This window comes from Mesocricetus auratus, unplaced genomic scaffold (assembly GCF_017639785.1).
Source record: "Mesocricetus auratus isolate SY011 unplaced genomic scaffold, BCM_Maur_2.0 Super-Scaffold_100030, whole genome shotgun sequence".
NCBI lineage: Eukaryota > Metazoa > Chordata > Mammalia > Rodentia > Cricetidae > Mesocricetus > Mesocricetus auratus.
Window position 1 is genome coordinate 14895906 of NW_024429211.1, and position 9620 is coordinate 14905525.

At 39.3% G+C, this 9620-nt stretch overlaps 1 protein-coding gene across 1 annotated transcript; it reads left to right on the plus strand.

Moving 5' to 3' along the window:
- Window positions 1–881: 881 nt before the first annotated feature.
- On the plus strand, window positions 882–8828 carry LOC101833356 (mas-related G-protein coupled receptor member B2-like). Its single transcript, XM_040733354.1, is given in 4 exon segments — window positions 882–885; window positions 1485–1584; window positions 7821–8373; window positions 8376–8828. Coding segments are annotated over 4 exon segments (1110 nt in total).
- Window positions 8829–9620: the final 792 nt, after the last annotated feature.

A 9620-nucleotide genomic window follows, 5' to 3' on the forward strand; every position in this document is an offset into this window, starting at 1 on the left:
ATCAGTATATATCCCTGGCAGAAAAATGGAATTTGGGTCCCCATTCCACAATGAAGTATGCTCTGTCAATATGGACACTTGGGAAAGGTCCTAGCCCCTTCACGGAATGAAATGTCAGAGGCTAGAGATCCTCATGGAGGGCCTTACCCTCCATGGACAACAGAGTTGGAATTAGGTATCATACTGTGCAGGAGAGCTGGGGGGGGGGAAGAGGAAGTTGAGACTGACATGGGAAGCAAGCTTGTTTCTAATTTAAATACATAATTAAAAGGTTTAAAAATAGTGAAGTTCAGTTGAACAGAAGGAGAGTAATCACAGGAATGTTGATAGCAATTGTCAATATTAAAGAATATTTACTGGGAATTGTCTTCAGCATAAAATTATTCAACTAAAATCAAAGAAGAAAAGCCATAAAAAATGAAGCCTGATCTTAATATAAGCCTATGTGTGTTTATTTGAGACTAAGGGGCTGCAGGACCAGGTGGGACAGAAATCTCCATCTACATATTATAGAGCTTGGGTATATGGGGTTTCCAAATAGGGGAAACATCAAGGATACAAGATCAGAACATAACATGTAGTTGAAACAAGGTAATAACCACGGGTAGTCATAAAATGTAATCATAGTTGGTCATGAGACCTTTTGAAACAGCAGTAGTTTTGCAAGACAGCTATAAATAACGTTTTGAAACAAAGATGTGATTAACATTCCTGGAACAGTCAGTACAGAATCATTTGTTCTTGAGACACTTAAATCCAATCCTTGAGAATCAGAGGTTTAATCATAAACAGGACTGAACCTAGTTTATCTTTACTATGATGTGGCTATGAAGATTAAGACAGAGGCAGGCTGGTTCTTAATTTGTAATAAAAGTATGAAGATGGGTAAGAGTTGGAACACAGGGCACCTGCAGAGTATTTAAAAGGGCTGTCAGCTTGAATGTCATTTGGAAGGAAACCACACTGAGTCCACCATTGCTGTGGGGGAGTACCAAGAGTGTCACACCATCACCACTGAGAGCCCTGCAAAGTGGCATGGTCTACTTAAGCTTCTGTTATACAGTTACAAACCCCAGGCTGGCACTCTTTGATGTTTCTGGTTGTGGGAATTGCCCCTGAATAGAAAGAACAACAATTATTTACAGGAAGGTAGACCAGTCCGGATGGGATGGTAGAGTTGATATGTCAGGCATGGCGTGATTAGGATTCAGTTTTTCCTCACACACCTCAAGCTGATACTACTTGATGTTACAAACTATGATGGAAATTGGTCCCTAACTGAGGGGAGAGTAATTATTGGACACAGGTAGACCTAAAAGGATGGAATGGGAGAGTGGAGATGGGGCAGATGCCAAGAAACATCTTAGTAGGCATCAGGACTCAAAGGTTTCTGTTGTGTGACTTTCCAGTATAAATACTAGGAGTCAGAAAGTCTACTCAACATTTTTTAAGTCTCACCTCACACATTTCCTCATATCTTGAAGGCAAATCCCAATTTCAGAACAAGGAAGCCAAGTCTAGAATGAAAGAACCTTCTTCATCCTTGGACAGCTCACCACCTCTAGACCTGAAAATGGAAGAAAGGTAAGGATATATTCGAAGAATGTTCAGAGATGCACTGTCATGTGTTTTCTCTAGGTTCATATGCCCATGTTGTTACTACAAAATGCTACATGCAGGGTCCTGGGCTTCCTCCAGGAAAGGCATGACAAAGAAGCTTCCTTATGAAGCACAGAGATGACCTGGCTTAAACAGACTTTTCTTACTTTCCTAAAATCATTCATATTTATGTCTGTTGTTTCCTTAAGGAAGAAGGTTATGTGGAACCCTGCACAAGAGGTTCATTGTTTGTTGTTTATCAAAGCTGATCTACTGTGTTTGTATGTTGCATTCAAGAAGAAAAAAAGATGGTTATAAACAGAATAACTGAAGAATACCACAATAAGTGTTTATTTACAAAGGCCAAGGTCTTAGAGACAGAGGAAATACATGGAGAATAATGATGAAGCAAGAGAGGGAAGGAAGTTGTCCACTCCTTGCCTCTCACAATCATCAGCAGGAACTGGTACCGGAGAAGGAGAGATGGGTTTGGGGAGGGAAGCAACAGAGCTCATACTTATAGGTCAGTAGTAAGAGGGGACAGCTAGATGCCTAGACAAGTACTGATATTGTCAACACAAAGATGACCAGGAGAGGGGTAGAAAACACAATTCTCAAACACCCTTTTGCTCCCTTATGTCCTTGGAATGTTACCAACTGCCTCTACTAAAAAGAAACTCAGAGAGAAGAACGTCTCTCAGGGATGAGATAAGGCCCTTTTGTAAGACTTCAACAAACAGAGAGAAAGGTGCAAGGGAAAACCTCCTCACCTTCAAGTCTTCAGGTTATCTGTCATCATATCATTTCTCCATTCATCTCCGTTAGACTCATTTTTGTCTTGTTTGTATTTTATTCCTCTACTGATGCTCTTGTGGGAGACTCATCCATTTTGATCAAAAAATAACAAGGTTAGACTGAAATGTATGTTTGAAAACATACTTATTTACTACAGCATGAGAGTGGCTAAGCAAATACATAACTGTAGAATCCTTTACCAGGAAAGCTGTTGTGTATAGATTGGCAGCTGCACCTTATCAGACACAAGAACTGCAGCTTTGCTGGTCCTCAGGTCTAAGTGGGTAGCAGCATCTGTGGTCAAGGTCTCTCAGCCACATCATCATGTCAGTGCATGGGAAACACACAGAGGAGCAGGAGTGATGTTCCTGTAAAATCCCTGTTACATTTCCCCACACATCTTTGAATATCCACTTTCTGGTCATGTGTTTGTCATCTTATTCAGACAAAATGCAAACTGGTGTCCCTTTTAATTTAAAACTCAGATAATTCATTAAGAGAGAAATTAATGGACTTGTTCTATCTGGCAGTCTATGAATGTCTTGAAGGTCTCTCAAACATGGGATCATAGCAAGATTTTTTTTTTGCTATCTTCTCAAAAATGCGGAAAGTGGAACAGAGAACACAGAAAAACATCAGAAGACATGCAGAGAGAAGAACTCAAGGATATGATATTAATGAAATTACAGGAAACCCCTTTTGAAATTTAACCATGCTTCCCCCTAATGGAAAACATCACAGCAAATGTCATTTGAGGAAAGCTTGTCTATGGGCTGCAGGTGAACACTACCATTGCTACTTTTAAGCTGACTGTAGCTGATGTCCACCACCTCCAGCATCATCTCGATTTGACTTCTCTCCTGCTGCTTCACAATTTTTTTCAGCTAGGAATTTTATTTAACCACAGTTGTGACTGCTGTCTTGCTTCTAGTGTGGGTCAGTCTCCTGTGCTTTTCCATTATTCACTTCTAATAGGCACAGGGTGTTGTGGTGTACACAAGTTTGTCAATGAGGTAATCCTTTCCTGGAATTAGTTTATAAAGTAACTTGGTACAAACATGATAATATGAATTCCCACCTCTGGAATAATCCAGGCCTGACAAGGCATGCCCAACTTTCCAGTGCTGGAGATGCAGAAACCAGAGGATCCCTGGTCTGCTATTGAGTCTTTGAACTACATGTTCAGTGAGGAATCCTGTCTCAAAAAGTAAGATAGTGATCTATTAAAGAAAAGCTTTATATCTGCCTATAACTTTTTAAACACATGAACACACACATGAGCACTGTTACTAAAGGTTTTTGGAATTCACACTGACACATAATCAGTAACTCATCCTTTTATGCTACAATTCCATCCTCAGAAAACTGGTTAAAAAAGCAATCAGGTGACAATATAGGTAAGCTTTTAAAGAATGGATTAATTTATTCTGCATATGAACTCATCCTGTTCCTCTACTAACTAGAATCTAGTTGCAACTACTTATCCATTAAGGTTTGTATTTCAACTTCTGCACCTTCTCAGCTTCTCTTCAATCTGCACAGAAGGCTTTTGTCATCAGAGAAAACTCTCCATCTCCTACCATCTTCTGGAAGAGACTATGGAGAAGGCTGGTGTTATATTTGGTCTTTCTTTCTCATTTCTCTGCACTCCACTTAGCAGATCTGGCCATGATCCAGTTCCCTCTCTGCAGCAGTACTCACACCTCACCTTCCTTCCGTCTCCCTCCTTCCTCTGCTGCGCAATCATGTCAGAACCATATCCATCCCCAGGTCTAGCACCTAAGTGTGTCCTGATGCTTAACTAAGCTGTGTTGGGTTTTAGCTCACTGACCTGCCTTTGATCTACATCAGTGATGTGTCCATTCATGAATGACTTCTGAATATATTCAGGGCTGTTGACAAAAAGAGTTAGGAATATTGAGAATGTTTTTATTTTTTAATGGAATTCATTTTAAGTGGCTGTAACTAAGTGGACATGAAAAACACAGATTTGCTCCATGACCATTTGACCCATACTTCCTGTGGTCTGTGGTACAATGTAGGTTTGAGACAAGTGTGGGTAGGACCTGCATTCAGCATCTGAGCAGAAAGTCATAGTTTGAATTTGATGGCTCTCTCCTTACTAATTCTCAAATTAAGACTCCTATGCATTTCGATCAGTCTTCTTAATGGCACCAATCATTTGTGTGGGGTCTTTTGCCATAACATAGACCAGCATGGTGTAGTAACTTTTCTTAGTTAGCACAGAATAACTAATCAACTACTTCCTTTTAATGTATGATTGGATTGAGTGAAATCATAGTTCAAACAAATGAAGGTCTGTTACTGACCTCAAAATGGGACCTAGGTATAAGGAGACCCTTTAGCACAGCAATTGAATGAATTCTTTTCTCCATTCTGCTTTTATTGAGAAATTAGATCTCCCATTCAGCAAGCCTAGTAGTAAAATTGTGAGAGTGTGTTTGTGGGATGCCGGCTGACTGGGAGGATGACTGACACCTGGGATGACGACGAACCTGAGTGCTTCCCAGCTCTGATCTCATTGTTAAAGGAAAACCACAATGTTCTCTGTCCTAATTGGTATAAATGGTTCACACAGAATTATTACTTTTTCTTTTAAAGTATTATTAAACCAGGACAACTTCTTGCTACTTTCACATTCATAATAGCGTCACATTAGCAGTGTTGTCATGTGAATGATAGGCAATACAGCGTGAAGGTTTTTCTTTTTTTTCTTTAAATAGAAACAAGCTTGTTTTACAGGCCAATCTCAGTTTCCTCTCCTTCTCTTCTCCCGTGCCCTGGACTAACCCCCTATCTGGTGGTAGAAGACCTTTTGTGTATATGTTGATGAATAAAACACTGTTGGCCAATAGGGAAGCAAGATGAGTGGGACTAGGAGTCTAGGAGGATTCTGAGAAATGTAGTAAAGAGTGGAGAGTTACCATGTGATCCCAGGAAGAGAAGATACGTGAGGCTGTGTCCTTGGTAAGATAAGACCTTATACATATATGTATGTATGTAATGTATGTATGTATGTATGTATGTATGTATGTATGTATGTATTTATGGGTTACTACTTAAGATGGAACTAGCCAATGAGAAGCCCTGGACATTGGCCAACAACATTATAACTAATAGAGGCTCTGTGTGTCATTTTCTGGAGAGAACACTCATTACAAATATTCATATTTCTTCTTTGGGGATCTTCTGTTCAAATCTATACCCCATTGTTTCTTTTCTTGGTGCTTTCTTCTTTGAGTTCTTTACATTTTAGACACCAGTCTTGTGTGTGCATAGCTGGCTAATTTTACTGGTTTTACTTCAATAAGGCGTTTTTTCCTGTCTTCTATAAGTTCACCCAAGTGTTTATTCAAATCGTCTTCAAATTCATTGACCTCCTGAACATGCTTGTAACTCTTATTTTGAATCCTGTGTCTTCAATTTCACCTAAATTATATTTGCTTGGAATACATGCTACAGGATTCATGGTCTTTAGAAGAAACATTGTCTTTTTTTCATATTACTTGTAATTTTATGTTGGAACTTGGACTCTGGAGTTTGGTTCTTGGTTATATCTTCTGGAATATGTTTCACGCACCATTTGGAGTCACCAGATAGACTATGAACTATGTACTTTGTGGGAATCCCGTAGAAGCAAAGTTTGGTAGAGGCAGTTCTCTATCAGGGGTCTGTGAGTACCTACAGAGGAGATCAAGAAAGGGTATTTAGATGGATAGCTATTGTAGTCCTAAGAAGATATACACAAGGAGAGTGGTTTCTATCAGATTGGCTGTGACAACTAATTGGCAATTATATATTCTCTCAGAATATAGAACATTGCATTCCAGTGCTTTTCCAGATCTAGGATTTTTAGAGAGGACTCTGTTATTTGTTCATAGGTTTTACTATTTGGGTAAGCTGACACATTTTCCTTCATCCTTTAATGTCAGCATTCTTTATGTTTCGTCTACTCCTAATGTCAATATATTTTCTTATGTAGGTCCTTCCTTTTTCATGTACATTTGGATGGCCACCATGGTTCGATTGCCCTTATATTTTTGTAGTTTAAGAAAAATCCATGGAATTAATCTTCTGTGCTTTAGTCTGCATCTCAGACCATCTTTTGCAAAAAGGATACTGGGGATTGGTCTCTAAATTTTGTCCCAGAGGTCAAAAAATTGAGATATTTTTCTATTGTCTCTTCTTTCCTTCCTTCATTCCTTTTTTTAAATTTTTGTTTCCTTTTTCTTTCTTTTACTTCAGACCAGGCTTTTCTAGACTTCACTATGTAGTTGATATTGTGATTGAAGTCATGGATCACTTCCTGGCCCAGCATCTAGAATCTGATATTCCATAAGTAAGACACCATGCCTGGTAGATGGTTTCTATTATATGCTGTCTTCCCTGTAGATGTTTCTGTGTCACAGTGGACTCTGTTTAGCACAGTTGTTACTTCTTTATTTTCCAATTTCTTCAAATTTACTTTTTTTATTCTTCAAAAATATTAGAAGTTCAGTAAGCATCAAATGAATGCCTACATTCTGGACTGAAACTCTTTTAGGCAATCGGCATAGTCATTTATTGAACATTTAATATTGTAAAATAACCAAGGCCATCATTACTCATCTTGCAGCACAAGCCATTCTTTCAAACACTAGAACATTCCACTGACAGACACCTCAGCAATGAAATTTTCTTCCTTTTCTATGTGTTTTGTGGTACTATCTTGTAAAATATTTGAAAACATCTACCCTCAATCTGTAGCTACTGTTGGGTTTATGATTAATTTATTCATTAGTTCCATGGAAGCTTTCAATTTCTCACGGTGTCTCAGTAGAGAGACAGACACTTGTGATGTAACAGCAGACGACTGAAAAGTGCTTAATGTCCTCAAAGGCTTTCCTGCTTTCTAGTGTCAAATCTGAAATGCAGAGTAGGTCACGTTAACCTGCATGTCTGGTTGTTTTCATACTGGTCTTAGTAAGACTTGACATTCCCATCATGACTCTCATTCATGATCTCCATATTTTCTCATTTGATAACCTGTCGTGCCAGGACTGAGAGCAGCTTATGGTCATGCTTTTGGTTCCCAAGTTCCTGCACTAGAGAAGAACCAGTCTTAGGACAGAAGAATTTGGGTTCACCTTTCTATTTCCTTCTGACACAGCTCTAGACACTGTGTGTCTAAATTGGGACCACCAACTGCTCTCAGTACAGGACATGGGTTGTAGATAGCCCAAATAATTACAACTGGGTTTAAATTAAGGCTCCAGAAATATTGCTTTGACAAATTAATTTCTATCTTCAATCCTGTGTCTCCTCTCTATAAAAAGCTCAGTTGTTACCATAGAGCAGGGTGGTCCTGGGAAGCAGAGAGTACACAGCATGTGCTCATATCTTTTTATTTTTATTTTTTGTCCCAGGAACACTAGTGGAGAGTTCCTAAGCAAGGATTCCAACATCTCAACCTGGGAGACTCCCATCACAGCACCAAATGAAAGCATCTACAAGGTTTCTTCATATTGTGACATCAGGCTCCAAGCCATGATTTCTCTTTCCCTCATCTTTGCCCCGTTTGGGATGGTAGGAAATGCCATGGTCCTGTGGTTGCTGGGCTTCCACTTGCACAGAAACGCCTTCTCTGTCGACATCCTCAACCTGGCTGGGGCTGACTTCCTCTTCCTTTTCTTTCAGTTTGTATTTTGCCTTCTTTTTATCATTCACTTCTTTTTCTCCACTCCCATCCACAGTCCTTTGTTTTTTATTGTTCTTGCAGCATTTCCTCACTTTTGTGGGCTGAGCATTCTCAGTGCCATTAGCATTGAATGCTGCCTGTCTGTCATGTGGCCCATCTGGTATCACTGCCAACGCCCAAGGCACACATCTTCTGTCACATGTGCCTTGTTTTGGGCTCTATCTCTGCTGTTGTGTTTCCTGCATGGAGATGTATGTGGTGTGCTGTTTAATAGTTATGACTTTTTTTTTGGTGTCAGACATTTCGTTTCATCATGGCTTCATGGTCAATTGTTTTACTTGTGGTTCTCTGTGGGTCCAGCCTCACCCTGCTGGTCAGCATCTTCTGTGGCTCACATCAGATTCCTGTGTCCAGGCTGTATGTGATCCTTGTACTCACTCTGCTGTTCTTCCTGATCTTTGGTCTTCCCTTGGGGATTTACTGTCTCCTCTGCAAATGGATTGGGACTTTGTATCATGTTAAATCTTGTGATATTTCTGTGACACTATTCCTACCCTGCATTAACAGCAGTGCCAACCCCAACATTTACTACGTTGTTGGCTACATCAGACACCGCATATTCCAGCAGAAGACTCTAAAGCTGTTTCTGCGGAGAGCCCTGCAGGACACTGCTGAGGAGGAGGAAGGTGGGGAGAGGGGTTCTTCAGGAGAGCCGCAAGAACTGGAAACTGTCTAGTGCACCAGCAGGGAGATTCTCTGATCAAAGAGAAGTGCTTTATAAAGAGAAAATTTTCCTTATGTTTGGGCTATTATAACAATATATTTGAGTTTGTAATCTGATCTCAATTGGTTAAAAAAACAACCATTTATGTGAATATTTACTGACACAGAATGTTTTATAAAATACTGACTGTAGCATTTCTGTAGCTGTCTTTTGAGGGAGGCATCTCCTTTTGATGGTGCTCCTTGTAAGTATCTGGGGTCAAGGACTACTCCTACAATTCCAAACCTTACTTCACCAGAAGCTTAAAGAAAGTGCAGCTTAAGATTACATTTCTTTATTTACTGAAATTCATAGTGACTAAATAAATTATATATGTTACAAAACTTCCTTTTATAGAAACAACCTTTTTTCAATGTTTCCAGAGTTAAACAGATACATTATAATCACAGTTCTTATTAATTTTTGTAGGATTTAAAGAATTTATGGACCTGATTATCTTTCTTATACAAATGGCTTAGTAAACAAATATACAGTCTCAAGGAAAGCCTATTAAAATATTTTCACCCAGTGGAGTCCTTACCTTCAAGTTCACTGTGTCTGCCGTTTTCTGCACTGGAAAATTTAATCAGGTTTTGTAATGAGATCCATCAACATCCACTCAAATCTGAAGGTAAAAGGACACTGTCCTCTCTATTTGTCTTCACAATGCCTTGCTTACTATTCCATTGTCAAATCATTTATATTCCTCTGTTCTCTTTGCCACGATTCCCCTCTCTGATGGTCTAATCTCTTACAACAAATTTC